This window comes from Podarcis erhardii (genome assembly GCF_964252035.2).
Source record: "Podarcis erhardii genome assembly, chromosome: 11".
Lineage (NCBI taxonomy): Eukaryota > Metazoa > Chordata > Lepidosauria > Squamata > Lacertidae > Podarcis > Podarcis erhardii.
The window spans coordinates 18,670,505-18,689,089 of NC_138501.1; the positions used below are offsets into that span (position 1 = coordinate 18,670,505).

At 43.4% G+C, this 18,585-nt stretch overlaps 1 protein-coding gene and 1 long non-coding RNA gene across 2 annotated transcripts in view; both read right to left on the reverse strand.

Moving 5' to 3' along the window:
• Nucleotides 1–2,499: 2,499 nt before the first annotated feature.
• LVRN (laeverin) overlaps nt 2,500–18,585 on the reverse strand; it is a 41,270-nt gene continuing 25,184 nt past the window's right edge. The window contains exons 12-20 of the mRNA XM_081880381.1: nt 17,390–17,529; nt 16,477–16,532; nt 12,195–12,348; nt 11,091–11,185; nt 9,799–9,903; nt 8,578–8,742; nt 5,470–5,610; nt 4,135–4,198; nt 2,500–3,710 (exon numbers count right to left, since the gene is read on the reverse strand). Of these exons, the coding sequence (XP_081736507.1) occupies nt 3,564–3,710; nt 4,135–4,198; nt 5,470–5,610; nt 8,578–8,742; nt 9,799–9,903; nt 11,091–11,185; nt 12,195–12,348; nt 16,477–16,532; nt 17,390–17,529 (1,067 nt within the window). The 3' untranslated portion in view covers nt 2,500–3,563. The remainder of the gene's footprint in view (nt 3,711–4,134; nt 4,199–5,469; nt 5,611–8,577; nt 8,743–9,798; nt 9,904–11,090; nt 11,186–12,194; nt 12,349–16,476; nt 16,533–17,389; nt 17,530–18,585) is intronic.
• Nucleotides 14,351–16,040, reverse strand: LOC309352277. Its single transcript, XR_014161225.1, has 2 exons — nt 15,075–16,040; nt 14,351–14,430 (listed from the first exon to the last, which is right to left on the reverse strand). It is a non-coding gene; the product is annotated as an uncharacterized lncRNA (long non-coding RNA).

Below are 18,585 nucleotides of genomic sequence, written 5' to 3' on the forward strand. Positions count from 1 at the left end.
GAGGGGGTGAGCTCCCATTGCTCGGTCCCTGCTCCTGCCAACCTAGCAGTTTGAAAGCATGTCAAAGTGCAAGTAGATAAGTAGGCACCGCTCCGGTGGGAAGGTAAACAGCGTTTCCGTGCACTGCTCTGGTTCGCCAGAAGCAGCTTAGTCATGCTGGCCACATGACCCAGAAGCTGTCTGCGGACAAACGCCGGCTCCCTCGGCCTATAGAGCAAGATGACCACACAACCCCAGAGTCATCCGTGACTGGACCTATCGGTCAGGGGTACCTTCACCTTTAAAGGCAGCTATTTGTATAATCACTGAAGATTTTTGCTGACCTAGTAGTACAAAATGAGGAAGATAGTTCCAGGAAATCGGACACTGGAGCGGAAGAAGGAAGATACTTTAGCCTATTGTAAATAAAATTGCTCAAGCCACAAACAAGGAAGAGGAAGCTGCGTTGATACTGCAGCTGTGCATTTAAATCTGCGAAGGAGCCAGTAATACAAAAACCTTTCTCGGAAAGAGCAACTGCACACAGAGGTAACTGCTACCAGATGATATCGCATTGCCAAACACACATTTACAGAAAAGGTAATCTGGAAAAAGTTAGTTGGACTGACACCATTTCAGTTTATTATATTATTTTGATAAACCATTAAATATAAAAGTTTGGATAGTTTATACCATGCTGGTTTAAAAGGAATTGTGCAGAAGCTTACATTAATAAGGTGCTTTTCTGCCTTCAAAACTAAACCATATCATTCAGGGGGAAACAAAAATCCTTTTTATTCCAAACCTTTCTACAATAGAAGGATGAAACACTGCTCTGTAAATGTTTTCCCCTCTCTTACAAATTTCACAGCAAATTAGTTACTTGGAAGAAGCATTTTAGTCCACAAATTAAACCTGCACTTGTACTAGAATGAAAAGGGGTTTTTATATTTAACTCTTCCATGTAAAGCTTTTCTCTATTTTTGCAGCAGAGAGGGACGAATGCAGCATTTAATGTGAATATGCACAAAAAGTGTTCTGAGTGTCATGAATGCAATGACAGTAACTGATCATTTACTGAAGTTAGCTGCATTGACCTAAAATCATGTCATTTTTTTTAAAGGTGGACACAGATTTCCGGCACATTTGGCATATTAGAGAGAGATCAAACTTTTTCAATAAGTTAAAATGCCTATATCCCATATCAAAGGACCACTGTACATTTTATCTTGAACTGCTATGTCAATAGCGTAAGCTTTGCCAGCTCAGAATTTAGGAGAGAAAACCACAAGTTCCCCACCTGTTCTCTTCTGCAGAATATGAAGAATCATCCCACCCCACAAGCTGGAACTGAAATTTGAATGTTATTGCAAACAGATACATATGTAGATTATTATTTTCTACCAAGTTAGCATTTTTATGTGCATATATATATATATATATATATATATGTATATCTTACCTAATCTGATAATTAAACTGCAAAAAGCAACCTATCGCTGCATTCCATTTGGAGTTGCACAGAGCAGAAATTCAAATGATGGTAGAATTACACAATGGTCCACAGATAGTCTCTTGGTAGCGATGCTGCTTGTTTGCTATACACAAATGTAATTGGACACAATGGGCCGCCGATTCTGCCAATTAAAATTGTTAGTGCACCTGAGACATGATTTAATCAGTGATTCTGTAGACTGCATGAGAAAAATACTGTATGGCAAAAAGAAAGTGCACATTTTAAAAGTGTGGATGGCAGTTTTCAAATGTTTGATTTGTTAAAAGAGTTATATCAGCTAGGAACTGTTCAAAATTTAAGAGCTCTCATAAACACAAAACAGACCATTCTCTTCATGTGACTTCTCCATCCATTAGGACTCAAGCCTACAACACACACTATCAGAAGTCATATCAGTTGTGCATTCAGTGTGTGCAACATCACACAGCTCTGGCCAAAGCAGGGATCTTCAGAGACTGGAAGATCAGCCAAGCCCAACAAAGAACAACAGACCACAGTCAGTAAGCTGGTGACACTGGCTTTAGGTCAGGTTCCCCTACAAGTCTTTAATTTGAATATGTTGCTGGTGGTTATAGGCTTTCAGGGTTGGGCTCTATGAGCCAGAGAATGAGATCTATGGGACCAAGGAGAAATTGTCACAGAGGTGTAGGCCAGAGTTTGGGAGTAAGTAGGAAATGGAACCAAGGAATAAGTCAGAGATGAAAATCTGTGCCAGTAAACAAGTCAGAATGAGTACCAAATAAGCAAGCAAGCACCCAAAAAATGAGCACTGAACAAACCAATTACTTGTGACTGGACTAAAGCCAGGAAGACTTTGCTTTTCAGGCAAGGCTGAATTCACCACGGAAACCACTTCCTGCCCAGGGAGAGTCAATGGCCATCTTTTCTCATGTGGTGAAAAGGATGCAGAGCCCTCAGCTATTCCACAGTCCCATCACACAATCATGTATTTCATTTCTGGCACCCTGCGTTGTCTTTGACATGAACTTCCAGATTCCGTGTAGTAATTTAGAAGATATATTTTATTAACAAGCAAACATCCAAGTTGTACAACATCCATCAACTGAAAAGCTGATAGGCTTAGCGGAACAGTAACAAATACCAGTATGGGGAGTGTGCATAAAAGAGGGATGCAGAATAGGAGGAGAAAGGAGGCGGTGTGGAAATGGGGTGGTAGTCTGAGTGCAATGAAAAGTTGAAGGAAATAATTGATAGGAAGCAGGGAGTGAAGGGGTTAATAGTGTGCGCGCACAGAATGGGAGTGACAATAGGAGAGGAAAAGGCCTAGAAATGGGCGATCTGTGTGCAATGGAGAGTTGAGGAAAGTAGGGGCTGTAGGAAATAAAGAAGTGAACATGAAAATGGGGGTGCAAGGTAGAAGGAGGTATGGAAATGGGGTTGAAGATGAAAGCTTCTGAAGAACAAGGGGGATGGTGGCTTCATAACTGGACAGAAGGTGGAAAGGGTGTTTAGCAGTGTCAATGTGTGTGGGGAGAGATAGTGGGGCTACAGAATAGAAGAAGTGGCTTCAGAAACTGGGCAGGGAAAGTGAAAAGGGAGTTTAGTAGTTTATTGGGGTAGGAAGGCAAAGCTCTAGGGGGTTGATGTGGAAGGAGTATTTGGGGGGTTGGGAAGTTGAGGTGCCCCCCCTTAGTACGTTTTAAAAAGCAAGAAAGCTGAAATTTTACAGATGTGTAGCCCGAAGAGTCCCACGTCACATAGCAAACTGACAACAATGGCTTCTTCTAGTTGCTAGTTCTTCATTTCAACTGGTAAGGCTTGCTACATTCCATCCATTTGACATAAGCGTCAAGATATTCCTTGAGTTTCCTTCTACCTTTGTTTAGGCACGGGGTTATTTTTTTAGTTCATTTTGTCTCGTATGGCAATGTTCTGAGTAGAAATTTGACTCCACAGTAGCCTGATTTGGACAGACACCATCGCAAGACTACCACCATTTAAAACATGAAGTGGGAGCTCTACGCACAAAATATGTGCTCCTTTAAAAAAGAAAAAGCTACTAAAGCAGTTACCAAAAAACACAGATATTTGGAAGAATTATCAAATGTCAGATGTCCATATTTCTTTGTATCCACTTGACCATTTTAGTAACCGATTCTTTTCTTTCTTCATTTCTAGATTTTGCTTTCTGCAGTATCTCTGTAGGGGTTGTTCTTTGTTCTGGTTCAAGGGTATTGTTAAGAAAAACCTGGACCTAAAATAATTAATGTTTATGGTAAATTGGCAAGTGTTATTCAAAGTATTGCGTTTTCACTTCCACTCTCTCTTTAATTATTATTTTAAAAAATCCTACATACATTTCTGCCACCTCCAACCTTCATTTCCACCACCCTCCTCTGCACAGAAGGATAACATTGGGGGAAAACACAGAAGAACAAAGAAAGTGAATTCACAGGACTCTTGTCCATTCTGGCTTTGGGGCAATTAAAGAGAAGACTCCAGTCCCTGCTGATATGGATCAGAGATGGGCAAAGGCTTCTAAGCAGTGGAACTACCTAAGAAACTCAGCTGCATTATTCTTTCTATTCCACATGGTTTTTAAATAAGATTTTTTTTTTTAAGGGCTTAAATCCTTCATTTTCAGAGTGACTGTTCTATGTTGTGTCTGTTCTACTTACCACTTGAACCTCAAAGTCTGTACTGATAGAATTCATGAAAGCGTATAATGGTTCAAAGGAGAACCTATAAAAGAAAGCATGTTTATAAAGAGAAAATATTTTGATAAAAATGTTGTGCGTGCGCCACTTGTCTGTTTTCACTCAAGCATATTTTGACAGAACGTTCATATGTATTACCAGAGTAAACAATTCACCTTGTTAAGGGAATGAATGTTCTATGATTTAACACCACGGATGTAGCCAAGGGGGGCGGGAGGCAGATGCCCCCCTAAATCAAGTACTGTATTTTTTGCTCTATAAGACTCACTTTTCCCCTCCTAAAAAGTAAGGGAAAATGTGTGTGCATCTTATGGAGCGAATGCAGGCTGCGCAGCTACCCCAGAAGCCAGAACAGCAAGAGGGATCGCTGCTTTCACTGCACAGCGATCCCTCTTGTTGTTCTGGCTTCTGAGATTCAGAATATTTTTTTTCTTGTTTTCCTCCTCCAAAAGATAGGTGCGTCTTATGGTCTGGTGCGTCTTATAGAGTGAAAAATACGTTAAATAAAAATATTTAACTAACTGAGGTTCTGCCCATGTTTAACACCCTTATTATGTTTTCCGTATACTATTTTCTGTGTGATTCTTGAGTATTTCGTCTCTGGATTATATTGGTATCAGGGATGCATATATCCTGTCCGCTTCCCCCCGAAGAAAATGCAGCCCTCAGTCGGGAAAATGGTTTGTCACCCCCTGCTCTAGATAATGGATTGGATCCAGAGATTCCCATGAGCTGAATTTCATTCATGAAATGCCGCTGTGAGCAGAAAGGAGGCAGGTAAATAATCCCCCACAACCTTCCCTGCATCCCCAGGTCCCCAACAAAAACCTAATCTGCAGAGTTAGAAAACTCTGAAACAGTATGGGAGATACTTTGGAATATCCCATAACAAAGTGGAATGGGGGGTGGCCTCCCCCCCCCCCCCGTTTTCCATGAGTAGGAACTTCCACTCCTTCCGCAAATGGATTTGAGATAATATGTTGGTTCCAAGCCAATGAGTTTTGGGTACTTTTCATTTATATATTCAAGTATATAACATTAAATATCTGTTCATTTTTTAATGCTGTGGTGTTTATTCTCTTTTCCAGTAAATTAACGTGCTTAATAGATTCTCAAGCACACCACCATTGTGTCTGGGTTTTTGAGGGGGGGGGGGATTTTATCCCTTATTCTGTTGATAGCCAAGTAAAACAAAACATTTGAAAAGTAATTAACACTTCAACCCTACCGGACCCAACAGATTAACATTAGAAAATCAAGTTAAAGGGAAATTACGAAAGCAGTCGCTTGCCATACCTATTATATAAACGCGACCAATTTTCTGTTATGAATTTCCATGCTATCCAGTGGCCAGTCTCACTTTCCGCCACGTGTCTAATTACTTCTGATACAAGATCTGATGAAGTTACAGAATCATTCAGGATATACTGCAAGAATCTAAAGAGAGGTTTATTCAAAATAAACATAAAAATTATAATAAAACAATTTCCAAAACACTTCTAAGATGAGCACCAGACTTCCATCTTCATACATTTTACATTGTGGAGGGGAGACAAATAGGGCTGGGCGAGGAATCCAGTGAACTGGGATTGCAGAGTGGACACACCAGATTTGATCTACTGAGATGTGGCATCCAGTCTTACTCCATTGCCTTGCTCCAACTCTCTTATGGCTTTTTCTTTGAGACAATCAGAGAGCTGTCCATTTGTCCTCCTGGTTGCCTTTTAAAAACTAATCAGAGCTGCCTGCAAGTGGCTAGCTAGCACACAGGGCTCCTGCCACCACTATATGTACATTCCAAATAATGTCATCATCAAGTTCTAATGCTCCCAGGGAGACTTTGCTACTACATTGTTTTGAACGTGCGCAGCAGAACTGCAACTTCCATCAAACTTGATCATTGGCCACATTTGTTAGGGATGGTAAGAGTTGAAGTTCAAGTAATAATAATAATAATAATAATAATAATAATAATAATAATAATAATTTATTTATACCCCGCCCATCTGGCTGGGTTTCCCCAGCCACTCTGGGCGGCTTCCAACAAAACACTAAAATACAATAACCTATTAAACATTAAAAGCTTCCCTAAACAGGGCTGCCTTTAGATGTCTTCTAAAAGTTTTGTAGTTATTTTTCTCTTTGACATCTGGTGGGAGGGCGTTCCACAGGGCGGGTGCCACTACTGAGAAGGCCCTCTGCCTGGTTCCCTGTAACTTAGTTCCTCGCAGCGAGGGAACTGCCAGAAGGCCCTCGGCGCTGGACCTCAGTGTCCAGGCAGAACGATGGAGGTGGAGACACTCCTTCAGGTATACTGGGCCGAGGCCATTTAGGGCTTTAAAAGTCAGCACCAACACTTTTAATTGTGCTTGGAAACGTACTGGGAGCCAATGCAGGTCTTTCAAGACCGGTGTTATATGGTCTCAGCAGCCACTCCCAGTCACCAGTCTAGCTGCCGCATTCTGGATTAGTTGTAGTTTCCGGGTCACCTTCAAAGGTAGCCCGGAAGTAACATTTGAGGGGCCAAAGATTCCCCACTTATGAGATAAAGCATAATGGACAAGGAACATGAAGAACCTGCATGTGAATGCAAAATCTGACCAACCTGGTAGCTTTCTGTAAGCCTGTGGTGGCCTGGGATTCAGACTCGGATGCTGAACCTGAGGGATCCCAGCCTGCACAGGATTCCCCGCCTCCAGAACCAGCTGAGCCGGGGCTGGGGCATGAGCCTGAAGGGTCCTCACCTGTGCTAGATCCTCAGGTGCAGGCATCAGCTGAGTCTGCTCTGGCTCCTGAGGTGATGGAGGACCCATTGCCTGCAGGTGTTGTACTCTCAGCCCTGTCAGAGGAAGCTGAGATTGCCTCTGGGTCCGATAACCCTCCAGCCTTTCCTGAGCTGCAGAGGCTCAGGGCAGAGATGCGGAGGGAACAAAGTTCCTGCAGGAGGAGTGCTCGCCTCCAGGCCAGGAGAGGCAAGTCACCAGAGGATCGGGGCCGCCCTATGCCTCAGGGCAGATAAAAGCCAGCCAGCCCCAGTCCCAAGTTGTCGGAGCAACATTGTTGGTTGCCAGTTCCTGCCTGAACCCTGTCCTGCTTTCCTGCCTGAGCTCCTGACCTGCCCTGGCTCCCTGCTTACAAGCCTGTTCCTGACTTCACCCGGCTCCCTGCCCTGCACCCAGCTTCAGCTACTACGGACTGCCATCCCGTTGCACCTTTGACCACAGACCGGACTTGGACCTCGCTTCTCAAGTAACCCAAGGGACCAGCACAAAGCCACTGGAATGCATATTATTTGTCTTAATAATAATAATAATAATAAATTTTTATTTATATCCCGCCCTCCCCAGCCGAAGCCAGGCTTAGAGGAAGCCCCTGCTGAAGCCTGACCTATCCAGCGAATCCTAAAAATCTTGTCTTCTTTTAAGCAAGATGGAAACTTGCTCTAAATTTTTGTCTTATGATCGCAGAGGTGCAGCTGTGGACAATTTCTCCTAAAGTCGCAGGCACCAGAGACCACTTTGTTAATTAAAGATGGACTTTCTTAACTACACCACTCAGGGGGCCCCCCAAGTGCTGAGAGTAATTCAACTTCTATCCCGCCAACCTGATAATCAAGGAGCAAGTTCTGAAGTGTTGTGGAGGAAGGGAAGATTGCTGAGTGCACATTAGCTAACTTTATGCTGAGAAGAAGACTGCCTCCCTAACAAACCCTGCAAGATTGTGTGCTAGACTTGGACAGCAAGGGTTTGTGTTGGTTGTGTTGCTAGGCATTTCACCCACATCAAGAGAGGGGAGCAGCAGCTGTGGAGAGCTCATGGAATGGATTGTGTAAAACAAAACAAAAAAGAGTAATGCTTTTCACACCATTTCTGTTGTTTGTCCTCAGTGCAACATTCAGTTACTGAGCATAAATTCACGATAACTGATCAGATAACCCAGCAAAAAACATATTAGTAGTAGTAGTATTATAAGGGATCACAAAATTCAGTAGTGAATTTCCCCTGTCCAGAGAAAAACTTGAATGAATAAGATGTATAATGTTACTGATTTTCAAACAAATCTGGAGTGGAGTCCCTAAGACATTTGAATGGTACCTTGTACGCCTCTTTCCAGCAACTCCTGGAGCCAAGCTGGTGCCAAATGTTTTGCTCTGCTTTCCTTTGGACCACATCAGTGAAGCTGAGAATGGAGTCTTGTCACCTGGGCAGACCAGGACCTCCATATGGGCTTAAGCTCTGGAGAGGTCACTTCAGTGCTCTTAAAAAAAGTGGTTTGACTTCACCTCCCCCCCCCCCCAACACACACCCAGGATCACTCCATTGTCTTTTGAGACTGATGCATGCCAACAACAAATTTGGCAAACATTTTTTAAATGCACTGAAACAGTAATTTAATTACGGTCACCTTTGAAGTAACCATGGCTCACGGGTACAGCTCATGGCGAAGAGTAGGTGATAATTTCCTTGACTATCATTCCGCTTGTACATTTGCCATTCAAAGTCCCATTCTTTGTCACTACCCAGCTGAATACCAAAGCAATGAATGGCACTGCTAATAGAAACGGGAACCCTGCAAGAGAGATTATCACTTAGAACAGGCACCATGCAATCCTTTGCTTCACAATTTAAAATAACCTATTGACATAATGAAATCTGTCACTATGGATGATGGAATTTCACATCATACACTGTGGTTAAGACAAAAGGAATTTAGAGTTCTCCATTTCAAAAAATGAGAATTTGCTAATTGGAAGATTCACATATGGGAATGCTATACTCTTTTCTGATAAAATGGAGTATTCCTATAAAAACATTACCTAGGTACAAAGAGGACAACATCATGAGAATAATTAAGCCAAGTTTGAAATTTTGTGTTTTCAAATATTTAACTTGAGAATTCTGAAAATCTTTCAAATCTTCAACTAAGAAACTTCTGTGAATATTTCAGAAATATGTTTACGATCTCTCCTTTTTATTGAAAAGCTTTTGTTTTTATTGAAAAGCCTTTAGTATTTGTACTGTTTGTTAATTATGATAGAAAGCAGTCAATGGAGAAAACGATGAACATTACTTGGACTATTACAATTTCACTTATTTGTGCAGCAATATGCTGTTCAAAGAACAACTGAACTTCTTTAACTATAACTATTACTTTGCTAATATGAACTGATGTGTTACTGTATTGCCATGTGTGAAGCTAACTTCCACCCCTCGTTCACACTCTAATTGTGGCTCCTTCCAAATGAATCAACACCTAACACAAAGAAAAACCTACTCAGCCATTCTGTGTACTGAATAACCGTTGGTTTTTTTAATGAAGGGTTTTGTGAAAATTTCACTTGCTCCAATACACGACAGCCTGGATAGATTAGTTGGTTAGAGCAAGGTGCTGATGATAATGCCAAGGTTGCAGGTTCAATCCCCGTATGGGACAGCTGCATATTCCTGCATTGCAGGGGTGTTAGGGGTCCCTTCCAATTCTATGATTCTTTATAACCAAATATGTATCTGACCTGTCAGAAGGGGAAGAAAATCCTTTTTATTGAACCCCAGCAGGAATCATCCGTAACCAGCTAGTATTTTCTCAGTCGTAAATTTGCAGACAGATATTATGCACCATACTCACTCAAAATCGGGGTCGTTCATCCACTTGGTGAAGATTTCGGAAGCTAGGTCTAAACAGTCACGGACCCCCAACCAACATGCAGTTTTTATAATGGTTCCTATGCCCCTTTTTGGAAGAAAGAATAAAATGTAAATGAATAAATAAAAGGAGACAGACAGAAAACATATTACCATATTTTTTGCTCTATAGGATGCACTTTTCCCCCTCCAAAAATTAAGGGGAAATGTGTGTGCATCCTATGGAGTGAATGCAGGCTCCTTGGCTTCAGCGATAGCAACGCGAAGCCTCCAGAACGCAGCGGGAACTTGAGCTGCGCTCAGGAGGCTTCAGGTTCCTTTTGCTGAAGCCGGAGGGCAAGACTCTCCTGGCTGCAGCAGAGAGGGAGAGCTGCGCAGCGCCCCTTCAGCGAAGCAGGAGGAGAAATGGAAGGGGTTCTGTTTCTCCTGCCGCTTCGCTGAAGGGGCGCTGAGCAGAGAGGGGGAAAATTTTTTTTTCTTGTTCTCCCCCTCTAAAACAAGGTGCGTCCTATGGTCGGGTGTGTCCTATAGAGTGAAAAATACAGTAAATGTGTTGCATCCCCCCCAAAAAAGGGGGGGGAGTTGATGTGAACTAATGCACCATCACTGGAGTCACCTGGAACTGCATCCTCTGCAGGCACCTTTGGGCACCTGAGTTTTTATGTGAGTTTATTTACAGGGAATGGCCACGGCCCATTGGTAAAGCATCTGCTTTGAATTTAATTACCAGTTTGCCAGCATCTCCAGGTAAGGCTAGGAAAGGTTACCTGTCTGAAACCCTGGAGAGTTGCTGCCAGTTACGTATATACAGTACATAGAGCTAGATAAACCAATAAGGCAGCTTTCTATGTTCCTATTGTCCAGTTTATCTGCTCTCATCGGGACTGCACAATCTGATTTCAGAAGTAGGGTGGGATTGATGAGTGAATAGGTCTGTTTCTGTGCATGGGGTTCGGCCAGGTGGCTTTTTAATTTCTTCCAAATTTGCAATTCTATCCCGTGGTTGAGTAGATTCCCAGTCTATGTTCATATGCTTGGATGACAGGGCAACTCGAACAACTAGCACTAAATTTACAAGACCGGGGACAGGATAGGGTGGAGGTGGGAAATCACAGAAGGATTTGTGGCTGTAACTTGCAGAATTTTTTTTAAGGAAAGGTCAGTAATGAAGAAGCCCTAGCACGGTACAGCTGATAAACATAAACTGTTGGCTTACCTTTATGTTGCACATTCCATGATAAGGATGCTGGTTTATTAAAAAAATTAAGGACTTACACAGTATAAAATTCATCTCCCAGTACTTCAAAGCTCTGACGAAGGAGATTTGTATAATGATGACATATTGGTGAAATCCTTGTTAAGAAATATTTCTTTGGAGAAAAGAGAAAGATGTAACATATAGATGAACTCTACAGTGGTGCCCCGCAAGACGAACGCCTTGCAAGACGGAAAACCCGCTAGACGAAAGGGTTTTCTGTTTTGGAGGCGCTTCGCTAAACGAATTTCTCTATGGGGTTGCTTCGCAAGACGAAAAAATCTTGCGAGTTCCCGCGTTTTTTCCCCTGCTTTTTCCCGCCCTTTCCCTAAGCGCTAAGCCGCTTATCAGCTGTTCTGCTGATAAGCCGCTTCTCAGCTGATCACTAAAAGCCGCTAGACCGCTAATAGCGCTAATCCGCTAAGCTGTCAATGGGTTTGCTTCGCAAGACGAAAAAACCGCTAGACGAAGAGAATCGCGGAACGGATTAATTTCGTCTTGCGAGGCACCACTGTACTTTTATTACGTTTCTTCTAATACAAACAGCACAATCTTTTCATATCTACTCAGAAGTCCCGCTGAAATAAATTTTCTTTTTGTCCCAGGTAAGCATGTATAGGGTCTGCACACAGCCTTAAGTAGATAACCTAGGTTAAGGTACTGTGGTTTTCATTTTAGCATTCTCCTTTTCCTCCTCCAATATTTATTTTATTATTATTTCCTTTGGCTACATTTGATAGAAAGCCTGTTTGGACAAGGATATTTCCCCCATGTGTTCTGTACAATATTTAGTGTTTTAGACACTGAATGGCAATAACAACGATTATAGCAGAGATTATTATATCTAATTTATATTAAAATATGGCCCTGCAATGTCAAAAAAATTTTTTCACTGACGAAATAACAGAACATATTGCTGCTGCTCGTGTGAATGCTTTTTTTCTACTTAGAATGAGGATGGAAATAACACATAATTCCTAAGTGGACAGCAAGACATATAGCTAACTCTTTGGGTGTTACATTAATGGCCACTTTTCTGCATGCATTCAAATGGGGAAATGTCACACCAGCAAGTATCTGTACTCATTGTAAAATATGCACCCTAAATTTCAGAATTTAGATACCTTTAAAACTGGGTATAATTCATAATCCCTCTGAATGAGGCCCCAACTCTCAACTTCTAGATGATGCAGTACCGATTCCCACACTAAGGTGTCATCTTCCTTTTCAAGGTACTTAGTTAAATATAGTGGAGTATCATACTCAGTATAACCAGACCTATATTAAAAGAAATCATATTTAAGCAATGCATACAAGCAGCTATGTACATATGTGTATGGGTGTTTTCATTATTAGACAATGATTACAAGCAAATAAATGGTCTGCTCTTGAAATACTTTAAAGAGAGCTCACAAAAGAATATTCTGCTAGGGCAGGGGTCAGTAACCTTTTTCAGCCGTGGGCCGGTCCAACGTCCCTCAGACCATGTGCTGGGCTGGACTATATGGGGGGGGGGGGAATGAACGAATTCCTATGCCCCACAAATAACCCAGAGATGCATTTTAAATAAAAGCACACATTCTACTCATGTAAAAACAAACTGATTCCTGGACCATCTGAGGGCCGGATTGAGAAGGCGATTGGGCCACATCCAGCAGCCCATGGGCCTTAGGTTGCCTACCCCTGTGCTAGGGGAATGCTGGGTTGTTTACAAACTGAAGTGTCTCCATTTAGAAATGATATGCAAAGAGTCCTTTATATGAAAGCAGATTCTACTGAAATCCACGGAACTTGCTTCCATGCAAAGTTCATGATCCGGCGAATGTGAAGCCGTGATTCAAAGTGGGGCCATTTGCACATGTGTAGCTTCACAGTTGTCAGTTATAGGAAGTGAAAGTTTAAAAAGCTTCGATGGGCATCCAGAGCTGAGAAAATCCCCAGGCACTGAGGTCTATGAGTGGTTTCCAGGGGATGAGTGCTCACACCTCCCTTTGTGGGCACCCTTTGTGGGACCGCACACAGCACACACACCCCGGGCCAGCTGGTTGGGCTGGCCCACCTCCCTGTGCTAGTCACTGGAGGTTCCCGCCAAACCCCACTTAACCTGTCAGCATTGTGTGGAGGCGGGGCCAGTTGCATAAATAGGAGGCGGAGCCAGCAGCAACCATGCAGTCGGCTCTGGAGCTTCACTCACCCACCCTTCCCTTTGCTTAATGCTTGTTTGCTGGTTAACCATTTCCCTTCCTGTTCAGCGGGCGCTGCTACGGTCTTTTGATGGTTGCTGTTGAAGAGCTGGGAAGGAATTCCCCTGCATTGGCAGGTTTTGCCTTCCCCGTAGCAACTGTCACAACTTTGGCGGTTTGAGGCCTTGAGCGGAATCCTTTGGTCTATCTTCCCTAAATGGGGGGGAGTGGTGACTCACACAGTCCCGTGACCAAGATTCCAGGGTCCCCTCTTAAAGGGGTTTATGAAAAGAGTCACTGGCCACACATTGAAAGGTTATCAGTGAACTCCCCTGCGTTGAGCGGATATGGGGTGGGCTGCCTGCATACCCAAGCATCTTGCAGTGCACCCTTCCATATCCCATTCACCCTGAGGAGTCCCAGTTTCCCCGGCTGGGGGGGTGGGAGGGATACATGCCCAATGCCTAAGCTGAGGTCTTCCTGCATCTGAAAGGTTTAATAAAGTTGTGGCCAATTTTTAATTCCCTAACACCTTGTCACAAGCCGATATTCCTTCTGGTGGTCTCTCGGAGTCAGGGGGTCGCCGCCTGGGCACGCAATGTTATTTAAGCTTGAATCCAAGTGAAATCAATCAGATTCAAGCACAATCTTAAATTTCTAAGGAACTTTAGTGACAGCAATGCAATGGGAGAAACTTCATGCGGAAGCAGCTTCCCACATGAAGGGTCTACACTGACATACCTGAAATCACACAACAGCAAGGGAAGCTTCATAACCCAAATCCCTTCCTACACGGTGCTGCACCCCACACAGTGTAACTAACGTGGCAATCTGGCATTATGACCCCAGCTTTAATGGTTTACGTGTCAGGACACAAATGGAGGAAAGTCCCAGCAGAATTAGGTGCAGCAGACAGCAGGGTATTATATACTCACAGTTTAAATATTATTGAATGGTGATATTCCAGGCAGGCAATTTATAGGAGGAGGAAGCGGAGCTGGAAGCAGAGTCAGGAAGCAGGTTGAGGCTGGAGAAGGGAGGCCAGGTGGGCTGGACTCAGAACTGGAGCAAAGAGAGGGCAGGAGCAAGACACAGGCTAGAGGCAGACCAGGAAGCACATGTTTGGAGTGCAGGATCAAAGTTGTCTATGAGAACTCGCTATGTGATCGGCTGCTGGCTGCACAGGCAAATGCCTCTATGAGTAAAGTTCTAATTCTAAGCACACCAAGGAGTCTGCTGCGTCGAACTTGCTTCTGAGTAAGCAGCTTAAAAGTGTGCTGCAAATTATACATTTGGGGGACAAATAGGGCAGGCCTTCATTATGGTCAGTGTACACCTTAGCTGATTAAACAGAACAGTGAAGGAAAAACTGTAACAGGCTAAGGAAGCCAAGCTGTTAGCCTGAGTCCTAGCAAGTCCAGATTTCAGATTTATGGACAAAGATCCTGAGTTATAAATAAATCCCAAACATTTCTTTTATTTTCAGTCAAACCTCTGCTTCTAGAAGAAATACCGGTATTTTTCAGTCAAAAAATTGAACTAATTATTCCTCTACTCTACTGTAACGCTGCATCAATATTGGCAGAATCCATAGGCATGTGTATTGTAGCACAGGGGTAGGGAAGCTCAGTCGGTAGAGCATGAGACTCAGGGTTGCGGGTTTGAGCCCCGCGTTGGGTGGATGATTCCTGCATTTGCAGGGAGTTGAACTAGATGAACCTCATGGTTCCTTCCAACTCTACAAGTCTATGATTCTAAATCTGTGGGAACCTCTGGCCCATGGGACAAACTTGGTCTGCAAGGTCATTGCTCCCTAACCACCTGACATCAGGTGTGGGGCAGGCAGATACACAGCTGATCCCTGCAGAAAGCTGATGCACAGAGGGTTCAATCCTGCTTGGTTCTCACACACCAAAACCCTGCAGAAAGCAGGACTGACACCCACCGGCTGCTGTCAGCGAATGGGCAGGGAACTCTATCCTGTTTTGTCACTATCTCCCCCTAGCCCTATAGGCCAACTTTGAGAGAGAGGTGGGACCACCACTTGTCAATCACCAGGCATCATTATGACCTCAGATGATTGACAGCTGGGTGAGCCCACTCACCTGTCAGAATTGGCCCACAGGATGGTGGTGATGCAAGAGAAATATCTGGCCCACCAGGTCAAAATGTGTCATGTCTCACGCCCAATACATGCAGACAACAGTTGCTGCATAGAGGTAAAGAAAGAGATCTTTATTCCAGCACATAATGGTACAGGCTTGGCAGTGGACACAAGATGTTCAGGACTGCACAGAATCAACCAAGATGTACCAACAGTCTCCATGCACTGCCTGTCAAGTTTTTAAAGACAAGGCATGGCATGCTCAGTTGCAAAATTTGGCTTTGTGACTGATGGGATTGCAAACAAGCACTCCTCTGGAAACTGACCTGCCTAGTTTCAGGCTATAATACTGCACTGGTCCACCCCAGGTGCCGGAGGGGGTTGCTACGCTGCTGTTCCCCCTTGGCGATCCATGGCCCTCCCCAGTCTCCTCTGAAACTCTCTGTTCTACTCGGAGGTTGGGGTGGGGAGAAGCCAGCATTCCTGCTCCACTTTCCCAAGTGGCTGAAGCCAAGGCACACCAGAAAGAGACCCTGCTCCTGTATCAGGGCCTGTTGATCGAATCCCAACGGAGCTGCAGGGCTCGTGGAACCAAAAGGTTTTTCACTCCTTTTCCAGCAGCTAATCTGTTTGTGCATTTACACTGGTTGAGGAAGTAAGCCAGTGATGGCCAAACTTGGCCCTCCAGCTTTTTTGGGACTACAACTCCCATCATCCCCAGCAAACCGGACCAGTGGTCAGGGATGATGGGAATTGTAGTCCCAAAACAGCTGGAGGGCCAAGTTTGGCCATCACTGGAGTAAGCCAAGGGGAAAGGAAGGTGGGGGAGCTCTTTCACTGAATTTGCAGCTGTGATCATCATAGCTGGTGAAGCTATTCTAAGGAACTGGGGAAACTGCAGCCTAACATAGGACAACATTATCCATGTCCACTTTCCCCTTAACTCTTTTGTGCTAAGCACCCTGCACTCTCAAAGCAAAAGGTGGTGCAGAAGAAGGGGTGTGTGTGTGTGTGTGTGTGTGTGTGTGTGTGTGTGTGTAAAGAAGCAGACAGAAGTGGGAAAAGTATGGAGCTCATTTACAAATATAGCAAAAACCTGTCTTTGGGAGGTATGCTTACCATCGCAGCTCAAAGGCATCTCCGAACAGTTGGAATCTGCTTACAGAAGGAATGGCCTGCAAAAGAGCATCCATTAAATGAACGTGTTCAAAAGGTCCAAACAGTTCATTAAATACGTCTACTGCATTTCCAGATATTCACAAGAATCTGCAGCACCTGAAGTCAAGCTCATGCATACTTTTAATTGAAATGGTTCTCAATTATTCCAAGATGAATGTAATGTGAGATATTGCACATTTGGAACTGGGACATTGATTTCATTTACTTAAACAAAGTTTACATAGCACTCAAGCAACGGAATTACATTTAAAAAATGTAGAATTTTCATAAAAAAATACGATTAAAATAAAATCTTAAAGTAGGCATAGAATATATCAAATAATTTTTAAAAATCTGAAGTTTTATAACAGATACACTAAATAAAATTAAGAGTTTGGGTAGACTTGCCTAAACAACAACAACAACAAAATTGGGGGTAGCAACAACAGTATAGCAAAGGTGTCTGCCTAATATTAACAGGCAGGGCAATCAGGCAATCCCTAGCTGCATAAGCAAACTTCAGCTAGCATACATACACAAATAATGTAGAGAAGGTACATCATATCTGTATAGTTGATAATAAGTAAAGAATATATTGTTACTTTTATTTAATTACAAAACCAGCCAGACATGTTTTTATTTCACATCTAAATTAACACAGCTACTGGAATATAATTAAAGGCATTGGTAATATATAGATATAGATATAGATATATAGTACAAATATTTGGTGGCAGCATTTAGAAGGTGAATCACCAGTGGTAAAAGAAAAAGGTGATTCTCCACATATAAAAAGAAGCTGTACTCCCCACACAAAAAAGGAGGTTGTCTTGACAAAGAAGGTCACATGACTATATAATAATCATTACCTTACCTTTGGGTTTCTTTCAAGCACTTTGGCCAGTCTTCTCCAAGACTTCTGGTCATAATTAACTCTATAGTAGCCAGTCCAATTCACATTTAAAATAATCCAATCATGTTCTGAATCTGATATCTTCATTTCTGGAAATATTTCTGCAAGTGGCATGAAGGAAACAAAGTTGGCATGAATTTGGTGGTCTTTGTAGGCATGTGAAGACTGTGGGCTCATTTCTAAGGTAAGATAAAACATATGACAATACACAAATGTGCTTCCTATAATGCACAAAAAAGCAAAAAAAACAACCCAAAAAACCCTGGGAACCAGGCAAAGGACCTTCTCAGTAGTGGCTCCCACCCTGTGGAACATCCTCCCACCAGATGTCAATGAAATAAACAACTATTGGACTTTTAGAAGACATCTGAAGGCAGCCCTGTATAGGGAAGTTTTTAATGCTTGATGCCTTACCGTGTTTTAATTTGCTGGAAGCCGCCCAGAATAGCTGGGGCAACCTAGTCAGCTGGGCGGCATATAAATAATGTGTTGTTGTTGTTAACGATCCCCACCAAACATCAATACAAGATGAAGCACAGTACACTGCAGGACTATGCCTGGATCTTAAACTGAGGCACCAGACAGCAAGTTCCTGAATTATAGCTAGTACCATATTTTTCGCTCTATAGGACGCACCCAACCATAGGACGCACCTTGTTTTAGAGGGGGAGAACAAGAAACAAAAAATCTTCCCCTCTCTGCTCAGCGCCCCTTCAGCGAAGCCGCAGGAGAAACGGAGCCCCTTCCATTTCTCCTCCCGCTTGGCTGAAGGGGCGCTGCGCAGCTCTCCCTCTCTGCTGCAGCCAGGAGAGTCTTGCTCTCCTGGCTTCAGCAAAAGGAACCCGACGCCTTCAGAGCGCAGCGCGAGTTCCCGCTGCACTCCAAAGGCTTCAGGTGGCTATCTCTGAAGCCTGGAGAACAAGAGGGGTCAGTGCGCACTGACCCCTCTCGCTCTCCAGGCTTCAGCGATAGCAACGTGTAGCCTCCGGAGCGCGGACGAGAGCTCCCTCTGCGCTTCGGAGGCTTCGCGTTGCTATCGCTGAAGCCAAGGAGCCTGCATTCGCTCCATAGGACGCACACACATTTCCCCTTAATATTTGGAGGGGGGAAAGTGTGTCCTATAGAGCAAAAAATACGGTATATCCCAAAAGAGATGG